A 26,842-nucleotide genomic window follows, 5' to 3' on the forward strand; every position below is an offset into this window, starting at 1 on the left:
GACTCTGCCTGCATCCCACCTTTGTGTCCCGGCCCCGTGCGGTGCCACGGTCCCATCTGCCCTTCGGACCACGGCAGTTACTTATGCTGAGACTGAAATCCTTGATACAGGTCTCACCTTGCAATAAACTTTTGCCTAAGCTGTGCAGATTGGTCTAAATTACTTACTGGAGGGATTCAATTGTAAAATAGGTGCTTGAAGAAAATTTTAAAAATATTATAAGAATTGAAACAAATCTTCATGAGCTGCATTGTCTGTTTTTTCAGTAATGAATTTGTGTGTGTGTTTGTTGATGCAGGCCACAGAAACATTGTTCCGAATGGCAGTAGCAAGAGGAGCTATCACACCTTTAAGACATGGAGAAGTAAGGCTGATTATATCTGTATCTTTTGGTTTCTTTTTTATTTATAAATGATAAAATACTTTCTTAATATAATGCTTTATAATTTCTCGGGAGATGTACTGTCTTCATGTAAGTGAAGAGAACTGGACTATATATAAGTTGCATACCTACATTACAGTATTTTTTTAAAGGAGAACGGGAACTTAAATCTTGTCCAGCCAGAAATTAAGTATTTTTGAAAAAAACATTCTGTTTTTCTTTTTGCTTCAGTCATAACTTAGCCTTATAATAGAAGTGACTCACAAGAATGTCCTTTCAGCTGGGTTGTTTTTCACTGGATTTTCTCTATTAAAGATTATCAAGTCTAGAGAAATTCACATGATGTCAGTATTTGTTATTGAGTAGCTGTGGAGAGGTTACTTCATCCTTTGTTCCTTTCAAGAAATAGTAACTTCACATAATATACAAAGTATTAATACATTATTATTCTAAATAGGATAAATATATCTGAATATTATGTTGCTCATGCATGTTTCCGTTTTTACCTTCTTTGTGTGATTTTATATCAGGTAAACATTTTGAGCTTTGATGATTAAATATCTCCAATATGAGGAGGTGCAATTTATACTTGGGTTGAATTCAATTTTAAAAATAAAAAATAAAATTTAAATAATATTATATAAATATATAAAATATATAAATAATAATAAATATAATAAAAATAAACATAATACATAAGTAGATAATAATAATGAAAAATAAAATACTGTAATCAGTCATGATACTGGAAATGAGGACTGATCTGGGCATTGCCACAGCTGGATGCTACAGTGTGTAGGGTTTTAAGTATAGAAACCTTAGTGTTTTTTCATGGTAATCTGATTGGATCAAATTTTTAGATAACTTTGTCTGTTGAAGATACAGCATTCAATCTGGAACGTAGACTTAGATTGACCCTGGAATCCCAGCTGTGCTGTAAAGTGTTCTTTATGCTGATGAAGTTCCCTTAATTTCCGTTTTGCAACAAAGTAATATATCCTTGCATTGGTGTTTGAAGATGTACTTGAGATTTCATCAAATGTGTGCAGCCCTTCTAAATTCTTTGTTTAGTTTTTTTTGTGTGTGGTTTTTTTTTTTGTTGTTTTGTTTTGTTTTGTGTTTTTTTTGTAGTGAAGGGCACTTAATTTTCTATATTTTCATGACCAGGTTGCCCAAAGAGTCTGTGGAATCTCCATCCTTGTAATTACTCACTAAATGGTGTGAATTAATGGACAAATCAAATTATGTTTTATTTTATAGTGTAACTAATTGTACTATTTGCAGTGGAAAATACCAGGACAACTGCAGACATAATGATCTCTGTTGTGAATGATATTAGTAATTTCTTTATCTGATATATCTTAAGTTGAGCCAGTTCAGCTCACTGATGTGGCAGAAAAGCTTTTACTTTTTTCTTCAGATATTCCCTCTGATCTTTTATCAGTTAAACTGCTTCAGGGGCTAGAGAGAACCAGATGAGAATCAACAAGATAAGTAGTGAGAGGATGTAACCATAATTATCAAGAAAGGAACTGAGAGGAAGTGCATCTGTTTGATGATGGTGAACTTTATGTTGATATACAGTGTCCTATGATACTATTGATGAGATACTCATTGGGCTTCAGTGGAAATGCAGTTAAAACTAAGCTAGATAATTTATAGATAAAACACTTTCCAGAACTGACTTTTTGTGTAAGAAGCTGGGGGGAAAATAAGAAAATACCTTTTTTTCTCTTGTATATTTTTATCGAGCTTTATGCAAAGGGAAAATGTTTTTGCTCAAGGGAGATATTTTCATTAAATTGCATTGTGTAATTATAATTTCCTTAGTCTGAAAATGAGAAATTACATTATTCAAATAAAACTAATTTTTCCAGAAGAAACATATAATCATCAGGAGTCATATTAATTATTTTTTTTTTAGCTTTTCCAGGAAATTACTGAATGTTTGCACAGTGTGTGAGTAGAAAGGGAACCAGAAAAAAAGTTGAATATGAACGAAAGTTGACTGCATTATGTTTGAGAAGTATGAATTTGGCAGTGAAAATCAAAGCAGAGCAAGTTGTTTATTGGAAATTTCAAAATACGGAGGCAGCAGTCCAATGTGCAAAAGCACTGTTCAACTTTCACACCATAACTTAAAAATGTAACACCATTTAAAATTTGAGAGGGGGTGAAACTGTTCAGTATTAGAAGGCAAAAATCATATCTGTTTGTTTGAAATTCATAAATGAAAAAAGTGACATTATTCTGTCTGCACCACTGAACGGATTAATGTGCAAATGTTTCTTTTCTACAGGCAAAACAGAATGCATGAAAAACTGCCCATTATAATCCAGTTGTCATCACCAGCTGGATTTCTAAGTTATGATATTGAATGTCCATGGCAAATCCCTTTTCTCCTCCTTTCAACATTTCCTCATTCATTGTGCCTTATGAAGCTTTTATGCATATAGAATTTTTATGTTTTTCCTTTATTATCCTTGGAGAAATTGAAAAATTAGGTTGTACATGTTTGGTTTTTTTACTTTTGCATGTGGTTTATAAAATTACTGTTAAGATTTTAGAAAACTGTGCTGCCAAAGGTATTTATCAAAATTGGGAACATAGTGCCAAAAATTATTTAACTGTGGGATATAGATCATAGATGTTCCTGAAAAATCTTCTCGGCAATTCCCTTGCTCCTGATTTGACTGAACTGTAGCATCCATGGGAGGGATCAAACCCCAAAGCATACTTGATTCTAAGAATTAAATATGTTGTAGTTCATCTTTATTTCTGTCTGTTGTTTTGTTTTGGGTGTGGAGCATGAGGCAGAACCTTGTTCATTTCTGTTAGCACTTCTAACTGATTCCCAAATGATCCAAAAATTGCGTGAGCAGATGTGCTCACACCAAATCCCATGGCTGTGCTTCTGTGTGGAAGTCTTAGGGTGCATTTTATTATGGACACAAGGTTTAGAGCTGCTGATCAGCGCAGCTGAGAGCTGTGCATTCAGGGAGCCTGGACCTGACACCACCTAGAGAGCTTCTCCAACTGTTTCTTCTGCTTCTGGTATTCGTGCAGGTGGCTCAGATCTGCTGCTAATCAATTCCTCGCACTGTCCAGCCTCTTCCAGACAGACCTGCTGTCTCTGTAGGTACTGGCTGATGTTGCAGCAGTGATGGTGTTGAGGAAACAAGAGCAGCAATAGCCTACCTGCTGAAGAGAGTGAGAAGAGGAATAGGAGGTTGCAGCTGCTTCGGAGTTGTCTGTGCTTCCCCCGGAGCTTCTACTGATGTGTGCTGAACCTCCAGGGAGAGCCGTAAGGAATAAGGGTTGGCAGCACTGGGCTGTGAGAAGTCACAGGGTGCGTGGTGCAGGATGGAATACATTTGACAAAGCTAAGGTTAAGGTGATGACTACACCCAGAGAGAAAACTTCCCTAATTTTAACTCGAAATGACCAGTTTTATTTACACTGAGGAAATGATGTACCAAAACCAGTGTGTCATATAAGATTTGTACATCATGTGGAGGTACTGAACAAGGAGAGATCTGACTAGGACACTGGCTTACTGGATTGATGTTCTCAGTCCCTACAGATGAGGGAAACAAATGCCCACAGAGAAGAAGCGGGGGGATAAAGGAGAGGGTGGAACCCTTAATGGAAAAAATACAGTGAATTACATAGAATGAGATGGACAACAGATGTAATGGTAGAGGCATGATTCCCAGAGAGCCAGAACTGATACCAGCCATGCATGATCTCTGTGGCTGTTAACTCACTCCTTGCAAGATCTTGATGAATTTGTAAACTGTCTTAATCACTTTTCATCTGGAAAATGTTTGGGGCATTTTTTTAAGGACATGTATCTACAGAATTCCTTGCTACTGCTGATTCCTGATTCCTCTGAGAATTACCAGTTCTATTGTCCTTATGGAAGAATGAGTAAAATTTAACAAATGCATACCCATGCATGTGTGTCTTGTCTTGGGACTACAGCAGCTGTGAAGCTTAAAGGGAGTTACCAAACCAGTGCCCTCTTGGATAATGAGACTTGGAGCATTTGTAGGTGTAAAAATATCATTGTCAACCAAATTTGAAGTATAAATATATATAAAAATAGAACTAATTATTGTACTTTCTTGCTTAAAATGGCTTATGGCCTTATGGTGTAATACATGTCATGATATGTATTGCTGTGGCAGTACATACTCATGAATGAAAGCTGACTTTGTTGAAAGGAGACATGTCTCTGCTTTTGTTTAAAGCAATTTGATGATTTCAGAATTAAATTTCTGCTCTGTGTGTTTTCTGTAATGTAAGTAATGAGAAGAGCAGTGTTTATGAATTTAGCCCAGGTATCTGTAAAAAGTAATTTCTATAGATTTTGTATTCATATTAAATACAAATGATGTGATTACATTTTTAGGTAAAAATTAAACAAGGGAATTAGTAAGGATCTTTAAAACGTGGGGTATTTTATATTTTTACAAGTTAATACATAACAATGGGAACAGCAATATGAAATGCCCCTTTGTGCAGCATTTCTGTTTATTCCACAGACATACAGAATTAATTTGAACGTAGGAAAGGAGGGTACACTATTGAAGTGACATTACTGCTAGCTCAGGTTTTCCTTGCCTTCCTTCTTCCTAGTCCACCTTGTCATAGCAGAGTGCACTGTAGAGTCCTGGAAATTCAGCTGTGGAATTAAAGTCATATAGACATGAACATTTTTTTATGGTTAGCAATAACTGTAATACTTTTTTCATGAGAAGGTACTTTGCGATTTTACTTGTCATTGGTGCAATTTGAAAGAGATATGATATGTGTCATGATATTTAGTTTTGTACTGTAAAGATGACATGCAACTGAGTATTTGTTAAGTGATGATCTCTTTTCCATATAAGTGTGTTCTAGATTTGATTTTTAAATTTTGGGTTTTGTCATAATGATGTTCCTGCTTGTGTTTTTGACCAGCTTCATTTGTAATACATGAAACCCAGGAAGATGTCATAAATGATCATATTGTAGGTACTGAAGAACTGCCAAGAATAATTTGAGATTAATTTTCATTGAAATAAAATTACTTTGGGTGCACAGTTTCCTGTGGTTTCAGCTCGAGGGCATATCAGGAATAATCACTTGCAGATACTTTAGAAACCAAATGGCAGTGGGACAGTGGACATCTGATCCCCTCACCCTCCTGCCTTCCTATCACAAAGATGCCTTTATTATCTGGGATTCAAAAGTTCTGCTCTCACAGACTCCCCCAGCATCTCTGGTTTCCATGCTTTTTTTTGAATACTTTGGTACTGTCATGTTAATATGTGAGGAAAGATATTTTGTCAGATTTATGTAAACTTTGCAGCAGTAGAGACACTGTACTTACAGTCTCAAAGGCTCTTGACTTTTTAAGCTTTTTGTCTTTAGCCAAGGGCATGTTTAAAAGGCAGCGCTCTTGGTCAGGGTGCACCTTGTCTGTTCTCAGTGCAGGGAAAATGCTTCCTAGCAAACCAGACTTGGTACAAGGAAACTTGAATTTTTGTAGGGCCGTTCATGGGCTTTTTCTGCCTTTGAAATAGGATTGTCAGTCTCTTGGATCTTATCCTCTGGGTTCTTCCCCTCCTGGTTAAGGGTTCCTGGTACACAAAAAGAAAATGTATATTTTTTGAATTTAATGTGTTTCAAAACAGCGTCAATTTAATTTAAGCAAGTCATATTTTCTGAATATGTTGTGTAAGATCCAAAGCGCCAGTAGATTTCAGTATTAATTTCTCTTATAATTGCCCACTTATTTTTGGGAAGGTGTTTGCAAAACTAAAAGGAAGGAGTTGTTTGCAGGCAGCTCTGGGACCCATTTCCCCTAAAGGAATGTCTCTCCCTGTTCCCAAGAGAGTAATCTGTACTTTGATTTTTAGCTTTTTCAAAAGAACTATGCTTTTAAAAAAAAGATGAAGATATCCTATAACAATGTTCTGAAACATCAGTTAAAAACTCATTTAAATTATTGACATACAGAGTTACAGCTTTCTCATTAGTGGAGTCTATTTTGGCAGTAGTATTGAGTTATAACTTCTTGTAAAGAAGCAGCAAATGGATAAAATGTAGCCATCAGAATAGAACTGTTTTATAGTCTACTGACTTAAGGTTTTGGTTTTGGGGCATATGTGTCAGAAGTATTTAAAAATAGTGCTGGGATCTGGAAAATCCTTCTGGCAGGTCACAATGGGTAACAGTTCAAAGGTAATTTAATTGCCAAAGACTGGCATACCTTATCTATGTTATCTGGAAGTAAGTCAAAAGTAAATAATTCTTTTGATTAAATGTAGTGAAAACTAAAGCTTGATTTGAGAGAGAGAGAGATTGGGAATGCCATTGAACCCTGGGGAGGAAAACCACCAGACTTTGAGGTGTTCCAGTGTACTGTGTTCCAGTGATGTTTTTACTGGGTATTCAGTTGCTTGCCCTGGGTTATCCATCTTAAGGAGTTTATAGGGTTTTTAATTAATTGTTATTCAGGAAGAGGAAAGTAAATTTGTCTCAAAACCATAGCTGAATATGAAGATTCTTTTCTGCTCTTCTAATAAGCTATTCTGCTTCTTATTAAAAATCATTTCAAGCCTTAAAAAATATAGACCTACTCCAAATAATTTTAAAAGGAAGTGATGGAATTAATTTGTTGGGGAATGGGGAAAATTAGTGCACTGTAGGAATCATGTCTGGTGTAAATTTAAGGTAGAAATATCTGAAAGCGGGATAGTGGCTACATGTTCCAAAGTACGGAGGGGTACCACTGAAGAAAGGTAACACACAAGTTTGGAAACTTGGAGAACTTAATTTTCAAAACAGAAGTAAAATAATATCAAGGTGATTCATGCTTTGTATTTTTCTTTAAAGTGTATGGAAATTATAGTCTGTCTATTTTTCATGCAGTGAAACAGTGGAATTTAGTACTTTAAGCATTTGACATTTTATGCTAGGCGTTATTGTCATTATAATGTAATTTTCTTTAATGCAGGCTGATGGTCTGTATTTATCTTAAAATAGTAATAACTTCCCTTTGTGATGTGAAACACAGAGGCTAAAAGTTAAATTGAAAGTAACTAAGAAGTATTTGCCAGATATATTTCACCAAGAAGTTTTTGTCAAGGAGTAAAGTAAGGAAGGAATTGCCTATTTTAAAGACTTCTCTTTTAAAGACTCCTCTTTTTTTTTCTTAATACTTTGCCTGTATGTTTTAGATTTTTTATTCTTTTCCATCAGCAAACCAGTGAGTGCATGCATGGAAAAAGTAAACAATGAAAAATTATGGCAACAAAACTAAATGTAAGGAAATATATTTACTTCCCAATATAGTTTTTGATTTAACATGACTTTGGGTGGTCAAGATATATGGTACTGGGAATATATGAGATTGTTTTCATAAGAGATTGTTCTTCTTACTTTCTTTCTTATTAAAAAATGTAGTTAGTGATTGTCATTTCAAATATAGACCTTTATTTTCTGTAACCCAACAGCATTTCTTTAATAACTATTCAAATTGTGGTCTTCTGTGTCATGGCCTTGGAATGAAGCTGTCATCTTGCTTTATACTTAAAATGTGCCCCCAAAGTTGCCCCCTGCAACTCCATTGTTCTGCCGGAGCAAAGATCATCTGTAGGGAGAATTTTACTCCCGTACATGAGGAAAGGCAGAGTAGGTGCTACTGGAGGTTAGAACTTGAATAATGCTGCTTTCTCACTTTGGTGGTGTTGATACTGATGTATGTTAATGCATTCATAGAGTTGAAGAAATAGGCAACTGTAAGAAGCTATTTAAACTGATAAAGCTAAGAATTTGTTCGCATTCCCGTGTGCTGAATACATGCTGAAGATGTTACTAAAACATACACTCAAGTGATCTTCAGTTTCTGTGCAAGATGTTTGATTCAAGTTCTCAGAATAACGATCTTGAATGTATGAATGTATGTCATTTTCTCTAATACTTTGCAGTATAAATTTATGTGTGTCAACATTACTGTACATAGAGTCATAGAATCGTAGAGTGGTTTAGGTTGGAAGGGGCCTAAAAATCATCTAGTTCCATCTCCCCCCCCCCAAGGGCAGGAACTCCTTCTAATAGACCAGGTTGTTCAAAGCCCCATCCAACCTAGCCTTGAACACCGCCAGGGATGGAACATACACAGCTTCTCTGGACAACGCGTTCCGGTGCCTCACCACCCTCACAGTAAAAAATTTCTTCCTAACATGTAATCTAAACCTACTCTCCGTTTGAAGCCATTCCCTCTTGTCCTATCACTGCAATTTCTGATGAAGAGTCCCTCTCCGGCTTCCTTGTAGACCCCCTTCAGATACTGGATGGCTGCTATGAGGGGGTGCAAAGGTCTCCATGCAACAACCTTCCCTTTGAAGCAGGAATATCTTAACTTTAGTGTAAACATTACTTACACTGAATGATTTCCAGCTAATTAAATGTAATATCCCTATTGGAAAACTGTATTCTCATTCAATTTAAGGTTTTTTATGCTCCTTATCTATATATTAGACTTATTGAAGTATTGTCGAACACAAAAAAAAAAGTCATCTTTGGTAACTTTTAATTGCCCTGGAGGTAAACATTGCATAAATCAAAATGCAATTTGAAATGTGTCATTTCGGTTTTCTGAAAAAAGGATGGATGTACCTACAGTCAGCAAGAAGGCTCTTTCTGTTTTCTGTTTGATGTTCAAAGTTTGTTGAAAATCATATGAACGATTGTTTAAATTTCCTTATTAAGGAGTAATTTTAGATTGCATCTGGTGAACTAATAAAAAATGAAATTGATGAAAAGTAAGAAAGGGAGAGATGTAAAAGGAATGAATGAAATAAGTAGTAATAACTAATATTTCCTTTTTGACACTGTCTCCCAAAGATCCTCATAGACAAGTAGCTGAACTGTGGGCTGAATGTGCAGAGACAGAGGTGGGTCAGAAACTGTTTGAACAGCCAGGCCCAGGAGGTGGTGATCAGTGGCACAAAGTTTAGTTGGAAGCCAGTGACTAGCAGTGTACCCCAGTCCTGTTCCGCATCATCGTTAGTGGTCTGGGTGATGGGGCAGAGTGTGTTCTCTGCACATTTGCTGATGACCAAACTGGGACAAGCGGCTGATGCACCAGAGGGTTGTGCTGCCATCCAGAGGGACCTTGAGAAGCTGGAGAAATGGGCTGTCAGGAACCTCTTGAAGTTCAACAAGAAGTGCAGAGTTCTGCACCTGGAGAGGAACAACTTCAGGCACTGGTATATGCTGGAAAACAGTTTGGCATAAGAGGATCTGGTGGGCATCGTGGTGGACAACAATTTGGATATGAGCCAACAATGGGTCCTTGCTGCAAAGCTGTCTCTTGGTATCCTGAGCTGCATTAGACAAACCATTCATCCAGGCTGAGAGAGGTGATCCTTCTCTCTATTCAGCATTGGTGAAGTCACACCTGGAGTACTATGTCCAGTTCTGGGCACCTTTGTACAACAGGGTTGTGGACATCCTGGATGGAGTCTAACAAAGGGCTCTGAAGGTAGTAAAACTGAGAGAGAGGTGGGACTTCAGCTTTGAGAAGAGGAGGCTCAAGAGGGGTCTTATCCACTTGCAGAGGAGTGCAAAGGAGATGGCATCAAGCTCTTCTCAGGACCTGAGGCCATGGGCAGAAAAATAACTGAAATATGGGAGATGCCGTCCAGATATAAGGAAACACTTTTTTCCTGTGGCAAAGACTGAGCACTGGTACAGGTTGCCCAGGAAGGTTTTGCTGTCTTCATCCTTAGAGATACTCAAAACTGTCTGGACACAGTCCTGGGCACCTGGATGTAGGTGGCCCTGCTTGAGTAGGGGAGGTTGGATTAGATGACATCCAGAGGTCCTTTCTACCCTCAACCATTCTGTTGTGACTCTCTGTGCTCTTTCTGTTGAAAGGCCTACATTTTCAGATATTTTTCTGTGAGTATAAGACTAGGATAATGATACTTTCATTGGATGTATTCTTGATTTTTTTTTTTTTATTATATAAAAATTAAAATCTAAACCTTACATAAACTTCTCTTAAGCTGTAGAAAAATTGAATGACAGTACCTAAGGTAAACAGTTACAAAGGTTAAGGAGTTTAGTGTTCTTTCCAAAAAGTGAAGATATGGGAAAATACTGTTGTTCTTTTCAAATTTGTAGGGAGGTTGACTACTAGGATTGGGAACTGATACTGAAAACAAGGTGTAGTATTTTTCATGTGATATTATTTAGTGGCAGGAGGGAAGAGACTGAGCATTTCCATCATATGACTAGTTGTGAGCACAGCTGGCTTTTATGGGCAGTGTAAGTCTGGTACCCACACTCCAGTGATCTGAAGTAGTTTCATACTTAAAAATCTTCTATCTTCTTCCTTATTTTAAAGAACTTATATGCATTTACTCTGTGGGGTCAACCCTATACCTAGATAAAAACAAGTTTAGAAGAACAACTTAGCATCAGACATTTAGATACCTCTACAAATGTAAACCAAGTTTTTGTTATGAATAAGATCAAGTGCCATTGGTCACTGCTCAGGTGTGAACATTGTGGGTACTCAACAGTCAGGAATAGTGAGTGTTAATTTAACTTAATATTGCTAAAGTTCTATAGTGACTGCCTGCATTGGTTTGTTTTAATAATTTATTGTAATATTTTTATGATATTAAATTGCTGTCTTCTTAGAAAGGGTTATATTGTTTTTCTTTACTGGTATCTCAGTATGAGATGATTACAGTAGGTGAAGATCTGGTCTGCCAGCACCAGGAATGTTAGGGTGCACGAATTGCTGGAACAATTCTGCCACTCTGAACCATGAAACCAATCTGTTCCTGTCAGATACAATTCTATGGAAACTAATTCTTTGTTGATGGAATCAGGTGAAAAATATGTGGTTCTGATTAGCAAACAGTATGCGGAGTTTCTTAAGGTCATGCAGAACATTCCTCTGGCCATGTGCATGTGTTCAGATGTGCGTGTGACTGTGCATATATATGTTACATGTGCATCTTCCTATATTAAAAATGATGAGCAGTTTAGTTTTTTTAAATATACTTGGTTTCAAATATTTGTACTGTGATAAAATTATAATTATTAAATATATGTTTATTATAGTAGAATAAATATTGTTTCATTGTGTCTTAAGTTTCAGAAATTCATGTTTTTAAACCCAAAAACTCTCAAAATAATATTTAGTAGAACTACATAACAAAAACTCAAATAATGAGTCTTTTTGAAGCAGCACTGTTTTCTGTAGGAAATATGTATTATACAACTGACTGCCTGGATAAAATAATTACCTTTCATTTATAAGTGTCCTGCAGAGCTGCAAAAAGTAAACTTGTATCTGCAGTCTGCCTAATGGACTGTTCACCACATAACTGCATGCAATTAGGCATAAGTGATTTTTCTGCTCAAGACAGGCTCAAGACTGATTTAGCAATGAAACTTAATTACTTCTAGCCCTTAGAGAAAATGGCCCAACAAGGTTGAGGTTGTTGGCAGGGCAGTGTGGGAAAACTATTGCTGCAACTGCCTTCCACACTTCTGATTTTCTGTTAGCAGTACTTAGAGCACAGTTAACCTTCAGTTAAGCAAATATTCCCACAAAAATGGTGCATTTTTATTTTTTACAAGGCTAAAGAGAAAGATAATTAAACATTACAGCTTTTTAAAGGCAAGCCTTCTGATCATATCCAACTGCTTCAGAGTATGGGTGAAGTTATGCTGTGCTATTGGAAAGGAAGACTTAAAAATTAGTTCTCAAATGCCTGTCCAAGGTAACCATTCTCTCTTAGCCAGAGAAATCTCAGGCTAAGAGCTAAAGCTAAGTGCATTTGTGCTTCTTGACAATGTAATATGTCATAGGTAAATTGCTTTATTTTGTACTTGGGTTATAGGAAAAAATGCTGAGGGAAATGAGCATTACCAAAAAAATGAATCTTATTAACAAACTGTACTGAAAATTGCTTCATTTGATTTTTTAGGAATGTGTTATTTTTAAAGGAAACAGGAACTTCGATTCTGTGACTCCAAGGAATACATCTGGAATAACAATTCAGAGGGACATATGGCATCAATTGACTTATATTTTCCTATATGGGGGGTTCTGATTGCAGTAAGAGGGAAAACTGTTCGTTAATTATGCAGGATTAAAAATGCGAATGCTATGTCTTTTTGGATTCATGTTGAAGAACTGTGAGTATGGAAAAGATGTGGAAGTTGAGCAAAGAAAATTGACTTTTCTGTTTGTCAGCTGTGACAAAAACTTGCTTTACTTTTGTAGTAAGATTTTCCCCTTACGGTTTTCACTCCATTACTCTTATTTTTTAGTATAGATAAATCTCTCATTCGTCTCTGGGATTGTAATTTATGAAGAGAAGCAATATTGCAATTGTAATTTGTTTGTTACGATTGCCTCCTCAGTAGTGCTCAAGGTCTTGTTCCTGTTAACAGCTAGGGGCACGTTTATCAATGGAAATATTCACGGTAACAAAACTAAACATGTGCCTGAATATTTGCGAGAGCGTTCAGCATGAGACACTAATTCCCAAGGGCATGTTTAGCACATGCTCTATTGCTTTACTCAGTAGGGAGTGAATTTAAGAGTGTGTATAGGTCCCCTTGATTTTAACAGTATTTAACCAAACAAGTGACTTAAGCTTTTTGCTAGACAGGAAATAATAATTTAAGCATGTACTTGAAGTTAATTTGTTTCAGGTTTTTTTTTGATCTGATCATTGAAAGACTCATTGGAATGAGCACTGTCTTAGCCGTATATTTAGAATCCCTGGAATGGTTACCAACTCTGGCTTATATTTACCATCCTTGGGATATTTCTCATTGTAATGAAAATAGTTTTTTGGTTTTTTTTTTTTTTTTTTTTTTTTTTTTAGTAAATAACCATTTTAAAAATAATGGTGAGATTTCTCCTTAATTGCATAAGTATAGATTTCAATAGTATATTTTGTAGATGGGCTTGTAGCACTATCAGGGAGGAGAACTTACCAGTCTGTCCCTTTCTATGCCCATTTTCAGTTGCATATATTTTTAATTTTAACTACTCAGGCTGACATTTTTGGAGGCAAATGAGGATGGTGCCCCTCATCTTTGCTTTACAGTATTGATTCACCTCTTTTTATGAAGGAGCCTTGAGGTCTTTTGCAAAGCCCACCACGTGACAAAGTAATGAAAGACACATGCACCAGAAACCTGAATTACAGTTGTACCAGTAACGTGTGTCAGGAACCATATAAACTTTAAAAGGGACGATACCTGCTTTTAACAGTTAACTAGCTAAATAAACTTGGGAAAAGGCTGGGTAAAAGTGTAGTATTAACATCTCCTCACAAAGCTTAGGTAGGTAAGTGACTGACTTGAGTACTAGAAGTACATATGAAAAGCAAACTTTTTATCTCTTCACTATATGGGCAAAATACCACTGCATATTTTGAAGATGTCATGCAATAGCTGTACTTAATTCCTATCATAAACTAATAAATGGGGTTACCTGCAGTGAGAGAGCACTGGTCTTGATAACCAAAGTGGTCTCCTGCAGTTTTGGATTCTGGTGGAGCTGGGTCCCAGTGGCTTGGAAGCCTCTGCTCTTTGCAACCATTCAGTGATACAAGGTCATGCTCAGGCCGCCCTTAAACTTCATGCTACAAATTTGTAGCATGAAGTTGTTGGGATATAAGATGAATCATTCTTTGCCTGCCTCTTGAATTTCACTAAAGTTTGAAAGGTAAGCTTCACTCCTTATGAGAAGAAAAGGTTGATGTTTTATTGTGTTAACAGTAAGAGCCTTGCTGCCTCCTTTCATACATTACTGAAGTATTTGTAACATAGGGAGAGATAAACTATTCTTTACAAAGTTCCTCTCTGGCAGGTGCTTTCAGTCCTGTACATGTGTTGGATCTTAAATCTGTGTTAACTTGTTTGTAAGAACAGTTCAACAGTCATTTTTAATTTACTTCTCTGAGTTGGCTCTGAGCTGTGTCAGTTTGCGGTCTGTGCAGGATGGAACTGAACAGAGGCAGATGTGGAAATATTTCTTTTCAGTAAGTGTATTTTGTACACAATGTACTTCTCTCCTGTGGCATTCATTACAGCTCATCGGACTTTGTGTAAATTCAGGACAAAAATGTAGACAAATAAATTTCCCTGTGTCATCTGCATGCCCTTGAACTCAGTTTCACTTTCAAAGGACTGTGTGAGGAGACCATGAGTGGGTACAATTTTCCAGTCATAAGGAAAGTGCTTAGAATTCCAGACATTTGGAAGTGTGCACATATTTTTAATAAAACTTGTTTTTTTTTTCTTTTTTTTTCTTTTTTTTTTTTTTTCTTTTTAAAGGAAGCTCTTTTAAGTTGCTGAAACTCAGAACTTTTATGCGATCAGATCTGACCCTGGAGCTCTTTGTCAGACTTAAAGAAAGTGTCCTTCACTGGCTTTTTATTTGAATGGTAGTGATGATATGTAAAGGAAAGATTGACTGAAATCTCTTTTCATGTTCTTGGTAACCACCGAAGATCTTAAAGTTCATTCTCTTTTTTTATCTTGAAGTAGAAAAGCACCATTTAAAAGCAGCAGCTGTTGAGCAATTCAGGCTGGTAGAGGTATTTCTTTATCAAGAAATAATTTTGGTGTGAGACACTAAATGTCTGTTTTCCCAAGCATGTTCTTCCAGCAGTGAACTGTACTTGTGAAACTGGCTTAAATTAGGGTTTTTTCATACCTTAATAACCCAATATAAATTATTTCAGTTCCAGTATATGAAATTTCTACAAACAACATTTGGCATCAGGATTCACAAAATATTTTGATTATTTTAACGTGACAATAATATGGGAAATACTGTTCTAAGTAATGGAACTTTGTACACAAAATACAGAAAAATACCATTATGGGAAATTGTATTCATCGTCTTGGTGGAACTGTATTAAATGCAGTCTCCGTTGAGATTAACTACATGATACTGTAAAATATCACTCAGTACTTTGTAGACATTGTACAGATGGTTTATATGTCAGTTATTGCAAGAAGTAAAAGGTAATTTATCCAAAAATACATTAAAAAGAAATTTAATTTTATTGACTCTAATGAATGTTTTGGTATATATTAAAATATCAGTATATGATTTTAAAGTGCTGTTAAAGCACTGCTCAACATTGGACGGAGTGACAATTAACTGGCTAAGAAAAGGTTCCTCCCTTGGTCACTTACCTCAAGGCATTTTTATGCAAACAAAATCACAATTTGAGGTTACATTACTGATAACCAAATGAAAAGTGTTGCCTGTTTAGCATTTGAAATGCTGTGCTTATGTCTGAAGCAGGGAGAATAGTATATGCATTTGAAAGTTCTCTCTTTGCATCTTCTCCCCTCTCCATTTTTGTTTTCTTCAGTATTCAACAGTTGGGTCTTTTAAGGTGCTGTCAAGATAGTCTTTTCTTATAATCAGTAGAAACAGCTTGCTAGGTTTCTGCTGCTACAGCTTTATCCCCAAAGGGAGAGTTGTGGCAGAGAGATGTGGTTAGAGAGTGCAAGCCTTGCTGGGGTGGTACTGGGAGAAATTTGGACTAGTCTCACCATCTGATCAGAAGACTGTGGCAAAGATTGTTTGTGACTTATGACATAATTTCTCTGCTGCCTGATATTAAGATGTCTTCAGTCCTACAGCACTGAATGTGAAAGGTTCCCTAAGCAGGGATTTTAGGAGAACTAAACTCAGACAAAGCTGCTTTTATTGCTGGAATACCTAATTCAGTCGTTTTGCCAGTACAGATGAGAGTTCAGATTTGTCTCTATTAATTCCCTCAGGATATTTTAAGGAATTTTATACAAGATCTCTAAGAAAGAAAGAATTGTGTTTCTATTTCTGATGTTCTCATCTGGCATTATATTAAACATTTGAAAATATACGCATTAAACATTTAAAGATATAGTAATGAACCAGGGTTGCTTGAATTTTTCTTTAACCTATTCCTGTTTTGTAGGCAGATTATAGTATCAAAATGCTGTAGTAAATCACTTAATAATTAAATTCTTTGTTGATATCTCAAGAGTTTGAAATTCCTTTGGGTTTTCCCACCACCACCTTTGAAGATAAGACCTTATGTGTCATGTGTTACATGATTCTAAAGTAATTTCTGCTCAGGCGACCTAATAAGAAGATAAAAATGATGCTATATTTGGGGGAGAGAAAATATTTTAAAAGTTTTATTTTATGTAACCATTTTCTTTTAATTTCTATAGATTTAGCAAAATTATAGCCAGAATATCCAGGAATGTTTATCCAGTTGTGTAAGACTGTCTTTTTATTGATCAAAACCTTTCAGGTGTAAACTTTATTTTTTTTAATTTGCAAGGAAGAACTCTTTTCTAGAGATTCAGTACTTACTATAGGGAGACTTGAGAAGGCTCCTAATTTTTATATCAAAGCTTTCCAATAAAAGACATATTTTTAAAGGAAACCAGAAGATAGCAGAATTTAATTCTCAAGTGTTCTTTTTCATTTTTCAGTTGCATAATCTTGGCTATCTTCTGTCTTGGATTTGTTTCTGCTTAAAAGCATAGGGACCTCAGACTAGATTCATATAGGCTTCTTACATTGAATCTGCTAGTAATAAGCCCTCATTTGGTTTTGTTGTGGTGTGTATGTGTTATGAATTTAGTTTATGTTTTAAGAATCCAAATGGTAATAAGGGTCTGTGATTTTCCCCCCAAACAGTATTTTTATATGTGCTTCTCCCTTGGTAATAAGCCACAATGTTGGTCAGTGTTTGAAGAAGCATTTCATTGCCCCAGCAGTGAAATAGGTGTTCTAGGAATAGTATGAAATGCTGCCAGAAGTTCTGGAAGCAGTCTGAGAATTGCTTTGATGTTACAATATATGAACATGGATACCAAGCTAAGGATTCTGTACAAGGCTTAGTTTAGTTTCTTCTTTTTGCAGTTTAAACTAAAGCTCTTGGACACAAAGCAAGCAACAGAAAACCCATAACACGTGTTTTTTGGTTTGTTTTTTTTTTTTTTGACAGAAGCAGGACAACTTGTAATTAGGATTGAAAAGAATTCTTAATAGTGTACTAATTTATTCTTCTTCCTTGTCCTGACAGGTTTAATTATTCCTAAATATCAGTGAATAGACCGATGGCTAGTCCAGAATTGACCACCTCCATTGATGATGGGACAGCGGTAAAGCTGTTCTTTCCGTTTTGTTTCATTTTTTTGTGAGTTGTACTAGTGAATTATTCTTCCTCAGGTAATCTGTGTTTTACTTAATTGTAAATAAACCATTCAGACATTTTCTTTGATTCTGATGGGTGTTTTTTCAATTCCTCTGTCATCATCCTAGCTGCAGTTTAAAGGGTTTAAATCAGTTTTACTGGCTGCAATATTTCCTCTTAAAGTTAGATTATAACTTTCTTTCCAACACATTTTAAAAAAGTAAACTAAAATTGCCTCCCTCTTGTAATATTTTTTCTTTCCTGGATTCCTGACATTTTTTCTGAACTTAAAATAACATATTGAACTTTTCCATATTGTCTCCATCAATGTCTTCATCGTTATTTCTCTTTTCCCTTTTGCTTCAGGAAACATCTTTCATGTCACTCTCAGGCTATGGAGTAGCCACTTTATTCAAAGACTAAACCCACTACAAAAATGATCCTCTTTTATAATTTCCAGAAAAATTGAACTCCTTTTCTGCCTCCCTGTCAACATTTTGCTGTTACCTCCTTCAGTATTTTATGTGTTATAAGGGCTATGCTGTTATTATCACACTTCTGAGTGATCTGTCTCATCTGATAAATAGTTTCTGTTTGTATACTGCTCTGCTTGGTTAAATTTTAAGGAATGTGGGAAGATGCAGATTATCAGTTTCACTTTTTCCAGGTCTTGAATAGCATAATTCTGCAATAGTATTTGATTTATGGCACGTGATAAGGAGGTAGGGCAGAAACCTATAGAGCATGTGGGTGCACATCAAGTGTGACGAAGAAAACACCTCAAAGACATAAGCTTATGAACTAAGAGCATGTTGTAATCCCCTTGGTTGACATCTAAAGTATCTTTGTAACGGTAAAAACTAGACAGTATTCAGGCTCTAGTCACTGAAGAAATTGGATACACTCATCAGTAAAGTGGAGTAGGATCAGAAAATCATTAAGGTTGGAAAAGACCTCTAAGATTATCAACTCTAACCATTAACCCAGCACTGCCAGGTCTACCACTAAACCATGTCCCCAGGTGCCACATCCATACACCTTCTGAACACTTCCAGGGATGGTGATTCCACCACTTCCCTGGGCAGCCTGTTCCAGTGCATGACAACCCTTTCAGTGAAGAATATTTCCCTAATACCCAAACCAAACCTCCCTTGGCTGCAGCTTGAGGCTGTTTCCTTTGACTTTTGCTTGTTCCCTGGGAGAAGAGTCCAACCCTGCTGGGAAGGAAGTTGTTTTTTAACCTCCTTCCAGAAAGCTTTAAAATCAACCCTGGAAGGCTGGTGCTTTTACTTGATGCCTTTTCTCTGTGTGAATCCCTTTGCGTATCTACTGACAGTATCTTTTCACCAAAGAGAATATATGTGCTTCTCTTAACGATATGTTGAGTTTCTTTGAATATTTCTTTTTGTTCTCAATGGGAGTTGGAATTGATACTAAGTAAGTAATCTAAAGTGTCAAAAATATTTAATACCCACTGTTGTTATATGATAACATCATTTTAATTGCATGAAAAAGGTATCTTAAAAGTATTATTTGCAAGATGTTCCTTTAAAAAATACTCATGTGAGCACAATAGTTCATTCTAGTTCACAAAAGCTATTATATTTATATTCAAACTTTCAACCAAATATCTCTAACATGACTAATCCATTAAAGTATTGTCCGGATTAAAATTTTGTCCATAGTGGTATTGTATTTCTACAAGATTTTTTCCCCTGTAATTTGATAGCTGAAACTATCAGTCCATGTTTTACACTTGTGTATACTTACTTGAATATGTGTAACCTGATCTGCTCGTCTGAATTTTGACTGTTTTGGGGCATGTGCTGCCTGCTTGGCTCCACTCTGCCTTTGTCTCCCTGGTTTTCACTTTTGTAACGATTCCCCGCAGTCCATGAGCATTAAGGTCCGTGTGAGGTCAACCGTACCTTGCAGATAGTGACAATAGTGCAAATAATGACAAATATGGGGGGGGGGAGGTGTCACATGGTGTTTCCTGTTTCCTGTATTTAATTTAGAGGCCAGTGATTTGTGGGCAACCTGCAAGGATGCTGCACAGAGTTTGATTTGTCTTTAGGTTCAGATTTGAAACCATGCATCCAACCTCCTTTTGTTTTCTGTTGTTTAAATAATTCCTTGAACAGGAGCGTGTTTGGGGATCTTCTCTCTCTGATTTTGTATTTTTTCATGTTTCGTACATATTTTATTTCTTTACTTTTAATGGATGTGTGTTGACAAAGCTGTTTCTATTTATCCACCACCTGAACTAGGGTAGCGTGAAAAGGAAATTGGTCCGGCTAAGGAATAATTTTAGTCCCTAATGACAGTTGAGAACCTGTGGAGGGAATACTAAATATTTTCTTATGTGTTCCAAAAAGAAGAGATGGCTCTAGGCTGGAAATACCTTTTGCAAAATAGGAAGTGAGGTATAGATGTGAGTGATTTGAAAGCTCAAAGGGGTTTCTCTCTCCACCAGCTGATGCTAAGAAGTAATTTAATATTACTTGTAACAGTGCTAGAAGGCAGCAAGGCAGGCAAGTTATGCTGAAAAGAAAATAAAAGCAACAGCAACAAAACTCCCTCTTCAGCTTTTTAATAAGCCTGTTCTAAATTGTAAGATTATAGACTTCTGCTTATGCTCTGATGAGCAGCTGTTGTTGGTTGGTGGAATATAGGGAGCTCTTGTCCTCCCTGTCAGAGTCCTTTGTCCATGCAAAGGTGAGCGCAGATGTTTGTGGTGCTGGAAATGAAGTAAAGATTAAATCCTTTTGTTACTTCCTTGGATTCAGAAAAATGACTTAAATCTCTGGAAATTGTGATATAACAGTTTGCTCAAAGTTTTCAGGAGTGTTTGTGAAAGCATTCCCTTAAATATGGAGTAATGAAATTTGATGAGGTAACATAAAATGTCTTCTTTACCTTAGCTGTCTTTGTTATTAAGTTAGCAGAAAGAAGTTTCTGTTCCAAGATACTTTCACTAAGATATGCTGAGATTTTTTTTTGGTTGATTGATTTATTCTTATGTGCCCTATTGGGAAAGGAAAAATTACATTTTCTATATGTGATGAATACTCTGATATTATGCACTGTGTCATTTTACAGAGTAGGATGTGCACTTAAGCTGTTTTACAGGTAAGTCTTTTGAGACTGTTGAGGAAACAGGCCAGGAACATAATTATGCCAAAACTGCTGACTTTTAAAAAGGAGTTTCCAGTGATAATGGGATTTAAACTAAATGCAGTTTCATTTCAATTCCATTGCTGCAATTTGCAGGAAAGAAATTTTATCTTGAGTTTACATTTTTCTGAATTCGAATTTGTTAACCCATTGATATAATAACATAGTGAACTGTGTCACTTTGTTTAGGTCTTGTTTTCAGTGTTAATGATAGAAAAGTGATAAATCTGTGATTGGAAAAAGAAGATTATAGTGTTGTAGCATTGCAACTAGATGTTCTCATAGCTCTTTTTGCTGTTGAGTACAATTTACGTCAAGATATAATGTATTTTGGTGAAGTAGCAAACTGGCCCCACAATTTGTTCTTATTTGTGTTTTTGAAGAGTTTGTTTAGGAATAGGTGAGAGATGAAAAGGTGTTTTGACCTGGTCATCTCTGTACCCAAGGACATGGTTTTTTTGATTTATATTATAATCATCCGTTGTCTTCAAAGTTTAAATAGTATTTTCCCTGTATAATCCCATTTTGAATGTCAATTTACTTCATTAGCTGGCAGTTCATTTCCTCGCACACCTTGCTTTGGGAAATTCTGAAGTTCTCAGTGGAGATTTGGAAAACTTGAGTCAGTTTAATGGACCAAATATTTCATGACCATCTACGCGTGCTTTCAAAGTGCCTGTCCTGTAATCAGAAAGGCCTTTAACTGCTGGATCTTAACAAAATCATTTGGTCTTCTGCACCATTTGTGGGCTGTAAATGCAGAAGATACAGAATTAAATCCTGTTTCCTGAAAAAGTGATATGTGGAGCCCTGTAATCTTCGCTAGCTAGAGCTCGGTGTCGTGCGCTTCAGAGCAGTGCTTAATGAGACAGTTCAAAAGGGCAGCAGGTGTGTTCTGGAAAGCAGAAAGAAATCGGTTGAGCTCTTTGTTGTATTTGAAGATGTTCGTGTTAAGTCATTTTACACAGTTCAGTGTATTGAGTGATTTCGTGATGTACTTTCTTTCTCTTTTTCTCTTTATCACAAGAAGTCTTTGTAGAGTTATTGCACTTGACTAGAGGTTGTTCATCCTTTGCTGTCAACCAAACCAAACAGGTCTTTCAAATGTACATGTGTTGTGGCTCACCATGCAAGCCAAGGTGAGGTGGACTCTGGTGACATTTAGGACTAATTCAGTGCTGAGAATTGTTTTAATGCAATATTTGGGTGGAAAAAGTATCTTGTAACATCTTGAAAATATGATGTTTTTTAAGAATCAAATCTATAACATTAATTTTACAGGGAAAAATGTAGTCGATGATGTCCTTTAGAAGAGTAATCAACTGTATTAAATGCAGATGTTTCATTAATGAAAGTGTTTAAATAATCTCTGTTTTTCTCCTGTAGGAAAAAATCATATGTATCATAAGCCTTTAAATTTTTTAAAATAATTGAAATAACTTAACTTATTTTTCCATAAACTAACCAAAATTAATTTAAAAAATTTTTTTTAAAGTTATGAGTGGAGTAAGACATTTTTCAGAAATAAATTGTCCTCATGGGGTAATTGTTGTGTATTCTGTTGAAATTTAGAACTTGCATATTAGGAAAGAGTTGAACTCAGTCATGCCATCTTGTACTACATGCTCTGCGTAGACCTGGTACTTTCACTCAGTTTTAGCTGTGGTTCTGCAGCAAAATCAAGTGTGAAATACAGATGAGAAATTCATAATTAGCAACAGTTCAGAACTTTGTTAAAATGTCATGTTTGTGATATAGTCTCCTCAACACTACATCTAGACATCAGTTTAATGTACTTACAAACATTTGAGAAACCAGTGATACAGTGCTTGATGGCTCTACGCTCTGTTGTTTAGACTGGAAAAGATGTGAGTGAAAGAGATGCTGCTGCAAGGAAGAGCAGACTTCTCGGTTTTAGCTGCTGGAAGGTCATCTCATTTGGACTAGCTGTTTTATCATCTCAGAGGTGCTTACTGAGTCTCCTTACTGAGTAGAGAGCCTAAATAAAAGAGAGCTTAAAGTAGATCCTTAGCTCTGTGGCTAAGGAACATGTGGGTTCCTTGACATGTATTTTGCATTACATTTGTAATATTTTACATTATTTGCTTAAAATAATTAAAAACTTGGAATTTTTTAGTAGCTTCCTGAAACGCATCCAGAAATTTGAAACAACAGAGCATGGAGACACTGCAGTAATGTCAAGAGGTCATTAGATTTATCTGTGTGATTGACTCTGTGACCAGTTATAAATGCAGCTAATCTCCCCATAATAACTTTTTCACGTTCCAAGTAGATCATATTTGGGGTGCAACAGCATACTGTTGGATATGGGTGCTGTCTGTGGTTGTTTCAGTGGGTTACACAGCTATTTTCTAAAATAAGATTTTCATTAATTTGCACAGTAATGATTAATTTTCCTAAATGAAAATAAACTTTTCAAATGAATTGATTTAGATATTGATAACCAGTTCTTAGCTAGTTATTTGCTTGTAAAGTTTTTAACTCTGTTAATCAAGATGACAGTTCTTTCTTTGAGTTGTTTTGTATACAATGTTATATATATAATATATACACATTATATATACGTATGTTTTAATCTTATTTTTTTTTTGTCTTGTAGTAGGAGTAACAATAGCAGAAGGAATGAAAATTAATCTGCCTTCTGTGTAGTATTTTCTGCTAGTGCCAAGACTTTTTCCTGAACCTATAACTTTCATGTGAAGAAGTAGGTGGCAGATCTTCTAACATTTAAATGTTTGTTGGTAAAACAAACAAGACAATTTTAAAACTTCTGGGAGAAAGAGGAGTATAATTATGTAAACAGTTATCCTAATTAAGTTGTAATAAAGTTCTGTAATGGAGGAAGAATGCATGTTTGCTGATGTGCGAGCCTTGGCTGTGTAATCATTTAAAATGAAGTATTTCAGTAAAGCACCATTATTTTTCTACTGATTTCTCTATTAGTTTTTAGCCTCTATTTATTATGCCTAATAATCTTACAGTTTAATAAAATCATAGGGAAAGGCACCATGAACCTAGCTAGAACAGTTTGTAATAGTGCTTGTCATAGCTTCCGCTTAGCTTCTCTTTCCACTCGGGCTCCACGTAGGACATGGTTAAAAGGAACAAATGAATGGCTCTTCAAAGCAAAATGAGTTGCTCTCTGATGCACAGCTGTCAGCAGCAGCAGCCTGAGCCCCTTCCCTGGCTTAGGGAAGTGATGTGGATGCTAAAAGAGAAGAAACCTCCAGCCAGTGGGATGGAGTGGGATGGGACACCTGTGGCGAGAACTTGAAGTCCTTCCTTTCATGTGCCATAGGAATATCTACACCTTCTCAGGAAACCCCTGAAAAGCGATTCCATTGCAGCATGAGCTCTTTCATTTAACAGATAACACAGTCTCTGCTTTCACCCCCTTCCAAACAGTTTTGATTCCATGCCTTTCCTAGTTCACATAAAATGTTGGTTAAGAGCCCTCGTTACCCTGAGGAGCTGGCAGTATCTTACGATGACAGCCATGTCAGCTGTACATCCTGGAGGCTCCTGTCTCGGGAAATGTGAGAGGTACTTTAGCTTACTCTGCTGTCCTCCCTCCTCACATTCTCAAGGGGGCTCTTACTTGCAAAGCAATGCATGTAGTTCACAATGTTATAGAAAACTCTGCCAAAATTGTGGAGAGAGACAGAAATACTGATGTTAAATGATATGATTTGCAAGGTGCCAGGATTTATGCATAAACATAAATAATTATATAGATTTAAAATATTTTCTCCTCAGTTAGTAGGAATACCAGAATACCACTGTATAGGTATATATATCAATATATGTCTATATATATAGGTATATATATCAAAGCATTTGTAGTTGGTGTCTGCTAGTTTTACAGCATTTTTAAGAAAAGAAATCCACAGTTCCTGAGCAGGTTTTTGTGTATCTCTCCTGGCTGCCACATTGGCTTCCTCAGCCCCTTCCTGCAGTCTCACCAGCAGAACAGAGAGGGCAGCTATGGGCTCAAGCATGTGGGACAGGAAGCTCTGAGTCTGAAAAATAACTTGTAACTAATGTCTGTTGTAACTAATTTACAGTAAATCTGAGCATACCAAAATTTTTAGTAATTTTAAAATTTGTTCAACTAATTTACTCTAATTATCAAATACGCCACTTTAACTAAGAGTTAAGTGGTTGCAATTGTGGGAAAACCCTGCTGTTTATTTCTAAATTATGAAAATAGATTAATTATTTCTACTTCTTTAAACTTGTTCCTTTACTAGTTTTTAGTGCTTATCAGAAATTCATCATATTCTTCTACTGTTTAAAAATGTCATCAGTATGAATGATTACTGGATACAGTGATTTGCACAGTATTACACTTGGAATATTATTTTAATGCATGTACTTCACAGCAGTAAAAGTATTTCAACACTTGTAAACTTTTAAAGATAAATAACTCTTGCAGTTCCTTTTTGGATACTAAGGTAATATCAAATCTTGTAATACTTCAGTGATTATGAGCTCTAGAAGAAAAAGAGACAGACAAGCAGAAATTCTCATGGTGGAGATGAAATCTTGTATGATATTTGCAACATGAGCTAAGGAGTTATGTTCAGAAGCCCAATATGAGACATCTGCACAGACTACTAAGAAAATCTATTGTTTTTTTAGTATTTACACATTTGCAATGCTCTTGTAGGATAAGTAACCAGATTTAAATTTTGTCTTACACATGGATTTAATATTTAGAGATGTCAGTGTTTTTGTAGTTTTCAACTCTGATGTATTTCAAGTATATTTCTAATATTGATTTTTCAGTGTATCCTAATTTGAACAATTCACAATTAATTCATGTTTATTTATCCATGTCATAAAGATGAGAGGTTCAGATCATGCTGGTTGAATTGACTGTGTTATTGGTATCAGGCTAGGATTTGATTTTGGTGTGCCTTAAGCTGATTTAGGCAAAGATGAGCCCCAGCTGCCTGCCTGTGACCCCATTCAGTCCTTGGGAGCAGAAAATGGTTACTTTCAGGTGCATCACATCTGTGATTTGTTTTTCTGTGCATCTCTGTGCCAGCAGAAGACACATGGCAATAATCAGCAAAAAATAAGGTGCTGGAGGAGGAACGATGACTGTGTAAGTTGACATTGTCTGGAAGTAATTCATGAAGCTTCGGCCTGAACTGAGTGCATGGCCCAACAACAGGCAAACCTGCACAGCAAGACATGTAGCCATTATGAGGAATGTGTCAGCTTGTAGTAGTATCACAATGACCCAATCTTAGACTTCAAATTTGGATTTGAAATGTACATTTTTAAATGTGATTCAGTACAGTCTAGTGGTATAATACAAAGTGTTGCATGTTTTGGTGATGAAGATACTGGAATCTATAGCATGTATTAGCTATAAAGATAATTTATATATTTCTGTTACTCTGCTCTCCATTGCTGGCAAAATCCTGGGAAGAATACTCTTGAACGGACTAATACCCACTATAGCAGAAGAAATTCTACCTGAAAGCCAGTGTGGTTTCAGAGCCAACAGGAACACCACAGACATGATGTTTGTTCTCAGACAATTGAAAGAGAAATGTAGGGAACAGAACAAAGGTCTCTATGTAACCTTTGTTGACCTCACCAAGGCTTTCAATACTGTGAGCAGAGAAGGTCTATGGCAGATTTTGGAACGTTTAGGTTGTCCCCCCAAGTTCCTTAAAATGATCATCTCACTCCGTGAGTATCAACACGACCAAGTCAGATATGGTGATGCACTTTCTGAGCCCTTTCTAATAACCAATGGTGTGAAACAAGGCTGCGTTCTTGCACCAACCCTATTCACAGTCTTTTTCAACATGATGCTCCAAAGGGCCACGGCAGACCTCGATGATCAGGACGGTATCTACATTCGATACCGTACTGATGGAAGCCTTTCCAACCTAAGGCGACTGAAGGCCCACACCAAGACCTTAAACCATCTTGTCCGGGAGCTGCTTTATGCTGATGACGTCGCCCCTGTCACCCACACAGAAGCAGCTCTGCA

The 26,842-nt window shown here is 36.2% G+C and overlaps 1 protein-coding gene across 2 annotated transcripts in view; it reads left to right on the forward strand.

The window, feature by feature from the left end:
* Positions 1–26,842, forward strand: part of TMEM135 (transmembrane protein 135) — a 172,764-nt gene that overhangs the window by 71,626 nt on the left and 74,296 nt on the right. The window contains exon 5 of one of the 2 annotated variants that reach the window (XM_029960946.1): positions 299–364. The exons of the other annotated variant lie outside the window; for it this stretch is intronic. Within the exon in view, the coding sequence (XP_029816806.1) occupies positions 299–364 (66 nt within the window). The remainder of the gene's footprint in view (positions 1–298; positions 365–26,842) is intronic. 2 annotated transcript variants of the gene reach the window in all.

The sequence above is a fragment of the Manacus vitellinus genome, unplaced genomic scaffold, assembly GCF_001715985.3.
Source record: "Manacus vitellinus isolate BGI_N305 unplaced genomic scaffold, ASM171598v3 scaffold_2_pilon, whole genome shotgun sequence".
In the NCBI taxonomy this organism is placed as follows: Eukaryota; Metazoa; Chordata; class Aves; order Passeriformes; family Pipridae; genus Manacus; species Manacus vitellinus.